The following is a 15426-nucleotide window of genomic DNA, read 5'->3' as shown; positions in this document are numbered from 1 at the left end:
GGCAACGTTTATATACATGCATACCATCCCCTCCCATTCATGAATGGTTGATTTGATTTTTGGGCTCCTGCCCCAGCTAGCTCCCATTAGACACCTAAAAAGTGAAGTACCCAAAAGCAGTGAAGACTTTTGAAAACGTGGGCACTAACCTCTCTGTGCCTCTTTTCCCCCATCTGTACAATGGGGATAGTAACACTTCCCTTCTTCACTATGCTATGAGGAATAGTTAATGTATATAGTGCTTTGAAAATGTAAGGAGCATTAGCTTCTGCCCTTGATAAGAAAAGACTGCGGTTTCTAACAGTTATTGAATAATTATAATCCTGAAATACATGTTAAGGAAACTTCACAGGGCTAAAAGGAAGCTGAAGTTTGTGGTGGTTTTGTGGGAGGACATGGAGAACTGTAGGGATGATTTAGGGGAGGGGAGCATGTGGGGTGAGGAAGGGTAGGGTCTAGGTAAGTTTGGAAGGCCGGTTGTACAGATAATTTCCTCCTTGGCCAGCAGCAGTTGCCGTGAAATCCTCAACAGTGGGTCCTTATTTCGCTGGCAAAGTCACCTAAATGCTGTTGAGTTTGACCCCCCAAAGAATGGCAGCTCCTAAACTCCCCTCCCCCCAAACCAAATCACCACAAGGAAACAGAACCAAGAGCCCCGGAGCAAAGTCTGGTATCAGCTTCGAATCCAGGTGCTTGAGTTAGGGAATAACGACGGGAAGCCCAGCTCTCTCACCCCACTCCTGCGGGCCGGGCGTTACAGCCTTAGAACAGCCCCGAGAGGGGCTGGGAAGAGATTTCAACCCACCCCATACCTCCCCTTTCCAGCGCCCCACCGGCACAGAGAGGTGCCGAGTCCCAGCCGCGCGTGGGACGCCCCCTCAGCAGGGTGCTGTGCATGGCCTGCAGCAACCCCCTCCCCTCGGGTGTCCGCTCGCCATGCAGCCCGGGACCTGGGGGGATGGGGGGCGGACACTCTGATTACAGCGCCGCCACCCCCCCACCCCGCTAGGAGGGGTCACCCACTGCAGCTCCCTTGAGCTCCTCTCTGGGGCTGGGCGGGGCCTCTAATTCCAGCCCTCCCCGCAGCTGCTGGAGGGTGGGGGCTGATTGCAGCCTCCCCCCCGCCCCATCTGAAGAGCCGGGCGGCTGTTCTGGTTCCTCACCTGGCTATGAGCCGCTGGAGGGAGCCGCCGGGGGAGTTTGTTTGCCGTCTGTCCCCATCCCCCTGATGCTCTGAGCCCAGTCTCCTCCTCCCCCTGTGCTGGATGCTCCGCTCGCTCCGCGCTGCCCTGCCACGCTCTCCTGCCGCCTTCTCCCACGCCGCGAGACATGGAGCCGGCCGCAGCCGGGGGCGACCCAGCCAGCCCCCCGGACCTCACCATCGTGCAGCCCCCCAGGACCGCCCCGCCCTATCCCTCCCGGGACCAGCAGGAGGAACAGCTCCGGATCGGGGAGAGCGGACAGTTCAGCGAAGGGCTGGAGGACAGAGGTGAGCCCCGTCCCCACGGCCTGGCCTCCCTCACCCCATATACTCCCCTAAATCACCCCCGGCAGGCCCCCCCATCACACCCTGAATCCCTCCCCTCAGTCGCTCCTCGTAGCCCCATAATAATCTTTCCCGTCCTAAATCACCGCACTGCAACCTTTCCCAAATCTAACTTTCTTCTCAATCACCCCCGCGGGCACCTCTGCTGTCCCCCATGATCCCCTTTTCAGTGCCCCATCACTCCCTACATGTCTCCCTAATGTTTACCCCTCCCTCAGTCACTCCCTGCAGCCCTTCTAACACATGTTCCTTCACCATATCCCCTCTGCAGCCTCCTAGCGTTCCCTCCGACAGACACTCCATTATCATAATTGCCTCCTAACACCCACCACCGACCCTGAACCACCCATAACGGACCCCAAACCACATACCGTTCTTCAGTAATCCTTGCCCACCCCTCAAAATACCCACAACTCTTTTGCTTTCATCACCCCTGCAAGCCCTTCTAGTACACACCCTATGCCCCCTGCACCTGTCCCTTGCTTTACAACTCGCTTAAGGTTGGTATCTGCAACCCTCTCTTTAATCCTCCTCCTCAACCCCTCTAATAACTACCCCAACCGCCTGTCCCCAGAAGCTTCCTAAGACCCACCCTATATACTCTGTTCCTATGCCTTCCCCCATGCCGCCACCACCACAGCCTCAGAACAGCACTTCTTTTCCAGATGAGAGGCAGACAGCCTAAGCAGGTCATGGAGATGCTCAGATATATAGCCAATCTAACCGCTTTCCATCACAGAGTGGGGTGGGTGGGAGAATCCCCAAGGATGCAGTCAGGCCTAGGGAATCAGAGATGAGGTGTCCCAGAGGCTGCACCCTAGATGAATGGGAGAGGGGGGGGAAGTACCTCAAGGAAGTAAATCAGTGTTAAAAAGGGAGGGGGTCAATGAGGGGACTCCAAGGAGGGACAGTCAGTGCTGGAGTCTCTGCTAACCTACTTCCTATTGAAAGGCTGCTGTTTGCTGATGCAGCAGCTGCCAAGAGCCCATCAGGGGAGGCTCTCTAGGGGTCTTTGGTGGGCCATGAGGCCGTGCTTAAATCTATAGTGCCCCCAAATGTGCAAATTTCACCATTGCCAACAATAAACCATTCAAAAATCATGAGTCAGATCTCCCCCCAAATCATTAAATTTAAAAAATAGTGGTTTGTTTTTTTTTACCTGCCCTCTTATTAGACTCTCTGGGAGAAGCTGCCAACCTCTAAACTGTGTGTGATCTTTACAGATTCAAAATTCAACCTTAAATACACATACACAAATGCAGGCTTCACTGCACTCCGCTTACCCTAGCCTATCTTCTGGTTGTAGGAAGCTGCCATTTTATCCCTCTCTATTCTCCTCCTGCACCGCTGTCCTGTCTCCCTCCATGCCCCAACTCGTGCTTCACTTGCATTCACTCGCTATGCTCCCACACAGTGTATTGCCCCTCATCTTCCCCCTATATTTTCCTCTCGTTCTCCCTCCTTTACTGTCCTCCTTTTACTGTCTGCACCCCACATTCCCCTGCACCTCCTCAGTTCCCATCCTGTACCCCACATTTCCCTCCATCTCCTTAGTCCTCCTCAGGCCCTTTCCTCCCCATATTCCTTTTTCTTCACTGTTCCTTTCCAGTTCCCTAGCCATAGAGTATAACGGCATGACCATCTTCCTTGAGGTCGATCTGGGCTTCAGTCATATTGGGCGAAAATATGAGAATTGGTGCCCATCTTTACTAGGGAGTGCCTTGCTTTGAGGGCCAAAGGCTGATCCATGACTGGAGCTCCTAGGTGCTATGATAATACAAATACATAATAAAATACTACTAATAATATGTGAAAATGGTAGACATCTTGACAGAGGGCAGCTTGTGGCTTTAGTTCCATTGGAAGTAATGGGAAACATCAACCATTTTGACCATGGTAAAAATTCAAAAGTTTGGCAGGAATTCGGAGATCTAGAGAAACTTAAAATTTGCGCACCCCCCCCCCCCCGACCCTCTGTCACGAGGTTTGTGATAAAATGGTCAGAGCTGGCACCTTTAAAATCAAGGGAGATTTTGAGAAGAGACTCCCCAGCTAAATTGGCCTGTAGTAGGGTTAAAGGGGAAAGACTCAAGTAAGCTGTCTCACTGTCCCCAGTATTTCCAGGAAAAGTTTCAGTATGATTTTTGTGGTTTATTTATAATGTTGTTGAAATATTGCACTTTTTACAGTGGCTCTTTCCAATGAATCATAAATGTAGACATAGTCATATAGGTATGACTCTCTAATGCAGTTGGCTTCAGTAATTTTTTAAGTACTTATAAGGATCCTTTTGCATTTTAAGTCAAAAAAGGTCACTGAAGTATTTGGGGGAAATGGTTCTTTAAGGGCTTTCCTTAGTTAATGAAAGTCTTTCCATGGACGCTAATTGACTTTGGATCAGGCCCTTGATTTAACATTGTAATCATACAGTAGGGTTTTATTTTTTTTTATTAAAAATCCCACCACCATAGAAATTCAAACATGACATTTTAAAATGCAATTTTAGTAAAAAAAACAACCAAACTTCTGTTAAATCAGCATGTGGTATCACTTCATAAACATCTTGTGTTCTGGAATTATTATTTAATGTAGTAATTTTTTGTGAACTATGTATGTTTAGGTGGTGAAACATAATATAAAATTTACCAAATTCAATGCATTTAACAAATGCATCATCTTTACTTTAGGGATATTTAGGTGCTAAATCAAGTTATTGTTTGCAGCAAAATTATTCAGCACCTCAGTTTCAGGGTGGAGAAATCTTGTCAATAGATGCAAGCTTGTCATTTTGTAGCAATGCAGGTCATATTTAAAGATGGTCCAAAATGTGCTGTGGTCAGTTAAAATTAAACATTGTTTTGTAACATGCAGTGAAAAGATCAAAAGCTCTCTCTCATGAATCTGTTTACTGTATGTAAATTAATGAGCTAATATTTTTTGTAAAAGGATTTTCATGCTGTGTGTTTGGTAGCTGCATGAATATGTGTGTATGTATGAATGTAGTCCCCTAGGACTCATTAAAATGAGATGGTGCTTCTGGGGCGGGGGCGGGGGGGAGAATTGTGAATAAATAAAATTAGGTGATTTATTTTAGGGAGGAGAAAAAAAGTTACATTCTGCTAACCAAGAATATTCCAATCATTTTTAACATACACGTTACAGTGTAGCTCTCATAGCAGGGGTGCTTTTATTTTATGAAATTAAGGAGCTGAATCTTATGCTGTGGGGAGCACTCTTGGCACTTGAATTACAATTAGCGATAAAAAGGAGCTGGCTGTGAATGTTTTTCCTTTTATTTAGCTAAGATTCTGTATGATTCATAAACCTCTATTGTATGCCTTGGTCTTCATGGCTGCAGCTGTCTGTTACCTGGGAATTGGATGATGTATTTAAAGAATGTGTCATTCTACCTCATGTTTGTTTCACCTCAGAGCCAAAATCAGCCAAAAGCTTTACATCTGGACAGAATTTGGACATTAAAGTAGAACCATTAAACGCATCTAGAAAAAAGAACGCCAAAAAACAAGGAGAGATGTTCTCTCTGTGGTTATACAATTAGAATAATGAAATCTTATCTTTATTTCTAGACCTGTTTTTAGGTGTTAGTCCCAGAAAAGCCACCATTGAAAATGTTGGCAGTGGCAGCAGACAAGACTAGTACTGAATGGATATGAAGGAGGAATTACCCTCTGATCTGCGTGCAATGGTCCTTCTAGGCAGACTAAGTGGGAAATTTGTATTGTTGCTACCCATTCCAGACCTGTTTGTGAGTATTCAGAGGAATCAAAGCCTTGAGGGCTATCAGTCTGGTAATTTGAAAAGCATTAAATGTGTGTTGAAAATAAATGCAATTTAAACATAAAAATTAAGAAATAGGATCTCTTATTATAGGACCAAATTCTTCTCTTACCTATAAGTGTGCAGCTCCTCTTGAAGATAATTAGAGTTGAATGTATGAAACTGAGGGCAAAATTTGGCACATAAAGAATTTAATAATTATGTGTGAAAAAACTGTACAAACGTTAAGTAATTAATCCTTACAACACCCTTGAGAGGTATCCTAGGCAAATATTATCCCTGTTTACCAATGGGGAAATTGAGGCAGTGAGGTTAAGTGATTTTCCCAAGAGCACAAAGTGAGTTAGTGATAGGAATTCCTAGTTCTAATCCTAAATCTAATGCCCAATCCCATTTCCAAGACATTAAACTATGCTGCTTCTCATGTTTGTTTACACTAGTTTTACAAATTCAGAGCCCTACAGTAGTTTCCCTTTTCAAACATGTGTGTTTTCTGACAAAGTGACAGACACCCTGGAAGAAGCCCTGGAGAAGACTGACTGGCTTTTACATTGGTTAAACAAAATATTCCAGAGATCATGGGTGGAACAGAACTGGATCAGATTTTACAGTTTCTCATGAAAGGGAATATATTTTAAAAAAAACAACAGCCCTTAATTAAATGAGTATCATAATTAGGGCTAAAACAAGACGGGGGGTGTGTGAGAAGGTGTTTTTTATTTTAAATTAAAATAACTTTTTAAAGCAGGGGAGAGAGGGAGTAGAAAACTATCACTATTTTTCTGATATTTAAATTGAATTGTTAGCTGGGGATTAGGATGGGGGAGACGGGAGCGTTCCACAGTTTTCAGAATGGAGAGAGGTAAATAGTGGTGTCCCACAGGGATTTGTACTGGGCCCAGTCCTATTTAACATATATTCATAAACAATCTGGAAAAAGGGATAAACAGTGAGGTGGCAAAATTTGCAGATGATACAAAACTACTCAAGATAGTTAAATCCCAGGCAGACTGCAAAGAGCTACAAAAGGATCTCACAAAACTGGGTGACTGAGCAACAAAATGGCAGATGAAATTTAATGTTGATAAATGCAAAGTAATGCACATTGGAAAACATAATCCTAACTATACATATACAATGATGGGGTCTAAATGAGCTGTTACCACTCAAGAAAGATCTTGGAGTCATTGTGGATAGTTCTCTGAAATCATCCACTCAATGTGCAACGGCAGTCGAAAAAGCGAACAGAATGTTGGGAATCATCAAGAAAGGGATAGGTAATAACACAGAAAATATCATATTGCCTCTATATAAATCCATGGTGCACCCACACCTTGAATACTGCATGCAGATGTGGTTGCCCCATCTCAAAAAAGATATGTTAGAATTGGAAAAGGTTCAGAAAAGGGCAACAAAAATGATTAGGTGTATAGAACGGCTTCTGTATGAGGAGAGATTAATAAGACTTGGACTTTTCAGCTTGAAAAGAGGCCACTAAGGGGGGATATGATAGAGGTCTATAAAATCATGAGTGGTCTAGAGAAAGTAAACAAGGAAGTTTTATTTACTCCTTCTCATAATTCAAGAACAAGGGGCCACCAAATGAAATTAATAGGTAGCAGGTTTAAAACAAACACAAGAAAGTATTTTTTCATGCAACACACTGTCAACCTCTGGAACTCCTTGCCAGAGGGTGTTGTGAAGGCCAGTACTACAATGGGGTTCAAAAGGGAGCTAGATAGATTCATGGAAGATAGGTCCATCAATGGCTATTAGCCAGGATGGGCAGGAATGGTGTCCCTAGCCTCTGTTTGCCAGAAGCTGGAATTGGGTGACAGGGCATGGATCACTTGATGATGATAAATAAATACATTGAAAATTATCTGTCCATTCCCTTTGTGGCACCTGCCATTGGCCACTGTCAGAGGACAGGATACTGGGCTTTCTGGACCTTTGGTCTGACCCAGTATGGCCGTTCTTATGAAAGCATAGTGAAAGACAAAAACAGTTTTAAAAATTGGTTAAGATCTAGGACCCAATTCTGCACCCACTGCATTGGTTTCAGTAAGAGCAGGATCAGGCCCTAAATTCCTCTCATGTCCCTCTGTGTGGGGATTGTATGCCTTTGCAGGAGGATAGACGTTATGCTCTAAAAGAGAGACAAGGTGGGTGAGGTAATATCTTTTATTGGATAATATCAATATTTGGTAATATCAAATTCTGTTGATGAGAGAGAGAGAGAAGCTTTTGAACTACATAGATCTCTTCTTCAGGTCTAATAGGTCTCTTTCAGCTCTAAGTGGTGTGATCCTAAAGTATATATGCTCCTGCTTTGATACTCCATTCGAGCACTGTATTTTAATGGATTAGCAAGTTAACTTCTCAGGTGTGTGAACCTGGTGAACTTGACACTCCAAAACAAGTTTTCCTGTGTTCTTATAGCTCTCTTCTGGAACTAAGGCCAAATCCTCAACCATTGAAGTCCGTTAACGTTTTATCATTGACCTAAATAGGTGCAGGATCAAGTCCCTCATGTGTACTTGTATTGGTGAGCACCATGGGGATAAAAAAAACGCACAGCTGGCTCAGGTTAGCTGGCTCAGGCACTGGCTGAAAAATTGCTGTGGGCTTGGGCTGGAGCCTGAGCTCTAGGACTCTGTGAGGGTGGAGGATCCCAGAGCTCAGGCTCCAGACCTAACCTGACTGTTTACTCAGCAATTTTTAGCCCGGCAGCTGAAGCGCCACAAGCTCGATTCAGCTGGCCCGGGCCAGCTATGGCCATGCTTGTGGGGCTTTTATCCCTATGTAGACATACCCAGTGAAATTACTATGAACCTTCCTTTAGTCACCTGAAAATTGCAGTGCTCTTCTGGGGTGATGAGTGCAATTAATACTTTGTCAGGTGAAATGCAAACATTAGAGCCAAAACATATTCTCCTTGGTCACTCAAGCACTCCTATTAGCTTCATTCACCTGAATTCAGTGAGGTGAGTAGAATTTGGCTGATAATGTACCATATACAACATATAAAATTATCTGTTTGGTCCTGAATTGACACGTATGTGTGTTTTTTTTTTTTTTTTTTTAAAGGCGTAATGTTCACACCGCTTTGTGTATTGCCTTTATCAGGTTTACTAGAAAGCAGTACAAGGCTAAAACCTCATGAAGCTCAGAGCTACAGAAAGAAGGCGTTGTGGGTTTCATGGGTCTCCATCGTTGTTACACTGGCTCTTGCAGTGGCTGCCTTCAGTGAGTATTGGGAATATTTTAAACTCTTTAAGCCTTTTTCTTGACTATCAGAATTTCTCAAAATCCTACAGGATGCTTTGTGCTTTTATTATCTGTATTACTGGTAGAGTGACTTCTTTGTAGACCGCTTGGGTCTGCATGGTGCTTATAAATTAGTAAAATAGCTTTTTCTTCAGCAGGAAGGGTTGCTGAAGGTCAGAGGAAGATACAGGATATTTTGATTCCCGTTAGCATTTGTGCATGTGGAAATCTGTTCATTTTTTCAGACTAGTATTAAAAAAATCATTATACAGTGGATTGCTTTCAGCGAAGGAGGTCAAACACGAGAAGTCTAGACCTACCTGAGGCTTGTATTTGGAATGCTCTGAAGATAGAAGATGAAATGTAGTTGGGAGATGTATAATTTCTCTTAGGCTGTCAAATACCCTAACACAAAGCTAATTTTTGGGAGTGAAATCCCAATCTTTTTAATAAGACTATGTTCTGGGAGGCAAATTTAATTACATCTATCTGGTAATCATCTTCATATGGAGAATTAAAAAATAATTCAACATTTTCATCATGTGAAAAACTGGGTTATAGCTTTCTTTTATTTTTTTAATTTTTTGCTGAGTAAAAGTGTCTTTATTTAAATGCACTAAACAGCACTTTTTTTGTTTTAAAAGAACACATTTACTACCAGTTTTTTATCGTAATAATACAGTGATCTTTATTTAATTTGATGGGTAAAACAAGACCCATCATGGGACCTGAATGTTGCAGTGAATAAAAAACAAAACAAAACATAGTTCCCTTTGTTTCTTTGTTTTTGTTTGTTTAGACCCCAGAATGTTTACTGCTCATTAAGAAGGAAAAGCTCCATGCTTCTAGCTAGGAGACGAGGCTTCTGAGATCCTCAGAATGTCATCCTTCATTTTGGAAAAGATAGACTTGTATTTTCTGGGAGCTGCAGCAGCATATGTTTTTTATTATTCCAATCTGCAATGTTGGACCTGCTGCTGGAAGTTGGTATCAGCTCCCAAGAGGGATTATTAGAATCTGACCAAATGTTCTCTGCAAAATTCAGCATATATTACTTGAAGCTATTTATATGAAAAACAAGTACAATAGTTGACTTAAATGTCTTTTTTTTTAAAGCAGCATCTAATGCATTATAGAATATAAACATTTTATGAGAAAGTAGGACAGCTGAGTTTACTGAATTTTCAGGAAGCAGAACAAAATGTAATTTTTTTCATACTGGCACTGGAAGAACAAGATTGATTATTGTCCCTTCCAAAGAGTTTTGTTTATGAAAGTTTTATAAAGATCATAGATCAGGTGATTATATAATTTTGGTTATTCAGACTTACTTATAATATAGCTAATAAAGCTAATATTATTTTTAGTCACTTGTTTTCAGAGATTTAATTTAATTTTAGGAAATACCAAGAAGTTGTTGTGTTTCACTGAAAACAGCTTTCATTTATGAAAGTTGTAAGACATTCATAAGTGCAAAAACAGATGACTATAAATATCAATTTTTCTGTGAAATATGATGATTTTTAAAGTTAGTCTGAATAATTAGTTTATTTGAAAACCTTACCTGGTGGTGGGGGTTATAATTTATTCTTTGTATTATGGTGGAGTAGGATGTGAAAGTGGGTATGATTATGATGGTGGGGACACTGTAGAAGACAAGCAAATGATAGGATGCCAGAGAAAATAATGCAAACTAAGGTCAGTCAGACCTAGAGCCATGCTTTGGGATGAGAAGTTGATGATTATGGTAGCACCTAGGAACCCCAATTGGGTATCAGGGCCTCATTATGTTAGACACTGTATGGGAAAGTAACAAAAAAGACCTAGCTTACAACTGAGGAGACAGTTCTTCAGCTGGCATAAAAAAGCATCAATCCATTGAAGTCACTGGAGCTATGCCTATTTATACCAGATGAGGAATTGGCCCTAGTTGTCAGATAGGGCACATCAGTTGGACAAAAACAAATAGAGTTCAATGTGTGGGATTGAGGTGATGACAGAACATGAAAACAAAGTTTACCGTAAAAGACGAACTCTCATCTAATTACTTGTTTAACCAGTCATCTCCTTTGTTTTCTTTGGAAAGTATTTAGTAATGCATAAATGAGGCCCTGATCCTGCAAATAGGCACCTGCTTAACGTCTCATGTGAGCAGGTGAGTAAATGTTTACAGGATTGGGGTCTTAGAGTGTAAGTTTTTCAGGGCATTCATTTCACATAGTCCCTGAGCAGCTGTCTTTAGGAACGTACACGTAAAAGTAATCTTTTTTTAAAAAAGATATATATATATATATATTATATAAATAAATAAAAAGCTATGGTAAATATTCAGCACACACGTAATCTCAGGAAAAGACTTTCATTTGGTACTGTCTATAAAAATTATGCCATTACAATTGTAAAAACACTATTCATCTTCATAGTGAAGTTGGCTACCCTACAATGAATGAACAATGGGTCACCTTTTTGTGTAATACATTGTTAACATGTTAATTAAGGACCACCTCCTTGCCCCTTCACTTTAATTCATTGGGACAAATGACAAGAATAGGGAGAGCAGAATTTGCCCCCACATATTATAAATACAATCAATTCTGCACAGAACTTGGTCTTAACAGGATGGTGATTGTATTTATGCTCAATTAATAGTTAATAATTACAAATATATTGATTATGTCCAACCTATTTTAGGTGTTTGGAATACATCTTTCATCATAGTATCTAGATCCCAAATTTGTTAAGAATTAGAAGCAGATGCAGTACAAATCTTGACATTAAATCTTTGTGCATGTTTAAATGATCAATTGTTGTATAATTAACATGTAACAAATGTATTACTAGAGTCTTTTATATTCTTTTTAAGGCCTTTTGAACTCTGATTATTGACTGTTCCATATGGTCCTTTGCAGTTTCAGCAGTTGACCATCTCATTAAAAAAATAAAACAAAACAAGGAGTACTTGTGGCACCTTATAGACTAACCCATTTATTTGGGCATACGCTTTCGTGAGCTAAAACCCACTTCATCAGATTTATGGAGTGTATTTTCCACCCCATTAAAACAGGGATGCGGCCCACTTTGGAGTCCCAACCCACAGTTTGAGAACCACTGCTCTAGCCAATCCCTGTTTGATATAAATGACCGGTTGTCAGTTTAGTCATCTGACTCTGACAGTCCTTCGCAAACACCTGCTATTTCCTCCTCCCTATTTCCTCACTACCCATTCAAACTATTTTTTTTACTACTTGTTTATAAAGGCAAAGTCTTGGCTATACAGACCTGATCTTCAGTTTCAGTGAGGAACGATCTTTCCACTGTACCTATCATCTTGTGAGCCTGCTCTGCTAGATGTTTGATAGCTGTCAGACTACATTGCCTGCCTTCCTGCTAAAGTATCTAAACTGCTACATGCCATAAGGAGCCACAACAGTAGTTCCCTTAACACACCCAACAATATGGTTAATCTTTCCAGCTATACTCTTAGGACAGACTCTTCTGCCGGGGCTATCTCGGGGCCTCTCCTTTCGTCCCTCCAGGTCCACGAACATGATACAGTTCTGCGGTGACCTAGAATCCTACTTTCTACATCACCAACTCAAAGAATATTTCCAATGCACCTCTGAACAACATACTAACCCACAGAATCCTTCCTACCAACACTACAAACAGAAGGATTCTGCATGGACTCCTCCTGAAGGTCGAAACAACAGACTGGACTTCTACACAGATTGCTTCCATTGACGTGCATGGGCTGAAATTGTGGAAAAGCATAATCACTTGCCCCATAACCTCAGCCGTGCTGAACACAACGCCATCAACAGCCTCAGGAACAACTGTTTTGACATCATAATCAAAAAGGCTGACAAAGGAGGTGCTGTCGTCATAATGAATAAGTTGGAATATGAACAAGAGGCTGCTCGGCAGCTCTCTAACTCCACATTCTACACGCCATTATCCTCTGATCCCACTGAGGATTAGCGAAAGAAACTACACTGTCTGCTCAAGAAATTTCCTGAAAAAGCACAGAAACAGATCTGTGCAGATACGTGCCTAGAACCCTGACCAGGAGTATTCTATTTGCTACCCAAGATCCATAAACCTGGAAATCCTGGATGCCCCATCATCTCAGGCATTGGCACCCTAACAGCAGGATTGTCTGGCTATATGGACTCTCTCCTCAGGGCCTACGCTACCAGCACTCCCAGCTATCTTTGAGACACCACTGACTTCCTGAGGAAACTACAATCCATCGGTGATCTTCCAGAAAACACCATCCTGGCCACTATGGATGTAGAAGCCCCCTACAGCAACATTCTACACAAAGATGGACAGCAAGCTATCAGGAACAGTATTCTCGATAATGTCACGGCAAACCTGGTGGCTAACCTTTGTGACTTTGTCCTCACCCACAACTATTTCACATTTGGGGACAATATATACCTTCAAGTCAGCGGCACTGCTATGGATACCCACATGGCCCCACAGTATGCCAACATTTTTATGGCTGACTTAGAACAACGCTTCCTCAGCTCTCGTCCCCTAATGCCCCTACTCTACTTGCGCTACATTGATGACATCTTTGTCATCTGGACCCATGGAAAAGAAGCCCTTGAGGAATTCCACCATGATTTCAACAATTTCCGTCCCACCATCAACCTCAGCCTAGACCAATCCACACAAGCGGTCAATTTCCTGGACGTTACTGTGCTAATAAGCGATAGTCACATAAACACCTCCCTATACCGGAAACCTACTGACCGCTATACTTACCTACATGCCTCCAGCTTCCATCCAGGACACACCACACAATCCATTGTCTACAGCCAAGCTCTAAGATACAACCACATTTACTCCAATCCTTCAGACAGAGACAAACGCCTACAAGATCTCTATCAAGCATTCTTAAAACTATAATACTTACCTGCTGAAGTGAAGAAACAGATTGACAGAGCCAGAAGAGTACCCAGAAGTCACCTACTACAGGACAGGCCCAACAAAGAAAATAACAGAACGTCACCAGCTGTCACTTTCAGCCCCCAACTAAAACCTCTCCAGTGCATCATCAAAGAGCTACAACCTATCCTGAAAAATGATCCCTCACTCTCACAGATCTTGAGAGACAGACCAGTTCTCACTTAGACAGCCCCCCAACCTGAAACAAATACTCTCCAGCAACCACACACCACACAACAAAAACACTAACCCAGGAACCTATCCTTGCAACAAAGCCTGATGCCAATTCTGTCCATATTTATTCAAGTGACACCATCATAGGACCTAATCACATTAGCTACACCATCGGGGCTCGTTCACCTGCACATCTGCCAATGTGATATATGCCATCATGTGCCAGCAGTGCCCCTCTGTCATGTACATTGGCCAAACCGGACAGTCTCTACGCAAAAGAATAAATGGACACAAATCTGACATCAGGAATCATAACATTCAAAAACCGGTAGGAGAACACTTCAACCTCTCTGGCCACTGAGTAAAAGACTTTTAAGGGTGGCAATTTTGCAACAGAAAAGCTTCAAAACCAGACTCCAACAAGAAAGTGCTGAGCTTGAATAAATATGCAAACTAGATACCATTAACTTGGGTTTGAATAGAGACTGGGAGTCGCTGGGTCATTACACATATTGAATCTATTTCCCTATGTTAAGTATCCAAACACCTTCTTGTCAACTGTCTAAATGGGCCATCTTGATTATCACTTCAAAAGTTTTGTTTTTTTTCTCCTGCTGATAATAGCTTATCTTAATTAATTAGCCTCTTACGCCACTTTTTCATGTTCTCTCTCTCTCTCTGTGTGTATGTGTGTATAAATAAATATCTTCTTACTATATGTTCCATTCTATGCATCCGATGAAGTGGGCTGTAGCCCACGAAAGCTTATGCTCTAATAAATTTGTTAGTCTCTAAGGTGCCACAAGTGCTCCTGTTCTTTTTGCAGATACAGACTAACACGGCTGCTACTCTGAAACCTGCCTTCCTACTGCTTCCTTTTGATTTGTCCTTAAGTTCTCCCTGTACATTTCTCTTTCAGTCCTCATAATATTTTCTCCCCAGGGAGTCCTGTACATTCTTATTGCACCACTACTGCAGTAGCACATAAAAAACCTGTTAGAGAGGGGGACCAGCAGTGAGACTGCATGAGACCTGCATCTGTAAAAGTAGAGACATGAGAAGGATGGTAAAATTGTGGGAGGGGTGTGTGTGTGTGTTTGGAGGCAGGGTGATGGAAGTTGAGATTTGTTCCCTGCATGCTGACAGTGGTTGCAACTAAAATAATCTCTAATTTTGTTTTACAATCCCCATTTTTTGGTGCTGCAATGCAGTCCCCATCCTTCCATCCGGGATTAGCTAGAGCTGCATTCAGAACTAATTTTGCAGCTCCTTAATCAGCTGGAATGGTCACTGTGTGATGTGAGACATTCTTTTCCAGTGGGCTGAGCTTGTGCCTGCAGAATTTGCATAGTCTTTGATATGATGGTATCCTTAAAGGAGGTTGATAAATCTGACATTAATGGTGATAAGCATGTGCAAAGAAGGTACTTTTAGGGAAGGATGACTGGCAGCTGGGGCTTAGCTTTGCATGATGCAGCCCAGCTTTTATCTTTGTGCCAGGCTATTGTTGAAAGGGGCAGTGGGCATAGCCAAAATTCACATATAGATTGTAGTGCTGTGAGAAAAGACATTGGAAATCCTATGGACCATTGGCATGAAGGAAGAATCTCTGTACATCTCCACAATACTATGCTTCCACTCCTCAGCATCATGTCTTGCTCATTTGCCATGTTGCTATTGGATCC

The 15426-nt window shown here is 42.3% G+C and overlaps 1 protein-coding gene across 1 annotated transcript in view; it reads left to right on the top strand.

The window, feature by feature from the left end:
- Nucleotides 1-1329: 1329 nt before the first annotated feature.
- TMEM163 (transmembrane protein 163) overlaps nucleotides 1330-15426 on the top strand; it is a 150954-nt gene continuing 136857 nt past the window's right edge. Inside the window, exons 1-2 of the mRNA XM_077830606.1 lie at nucleotides 1330-1489; nucleotides 8474-8593. Coding sequence (XP_077686732.1) covers nucleotides 1330-1489; nucleotides 8474-8593 — 280 coding nt within the window. The remainder of the gene's footprint in view (nucleotides 1490-8473; nucleotides 8594-15426) is intronic.

The sequence above is a fragment of the Eretmochelys imbricata genome, chromosome 11 (genome assembly GCF_965152235.1).
Source record: "Eretmochelys imbricata isolate rEreImb1 chromosome 11, rEreImb1.hap1, whole genome shotgun sequence".
Lineage (NCBI taxonomy): Eukaryota > Metazoa > Chordata > Testudines > Cheloniidae > Eretmochelys > Eretmochelys imbricata.
This window is presented reverse-complemented; position numbering and strand designations above follow the sequence as displayed.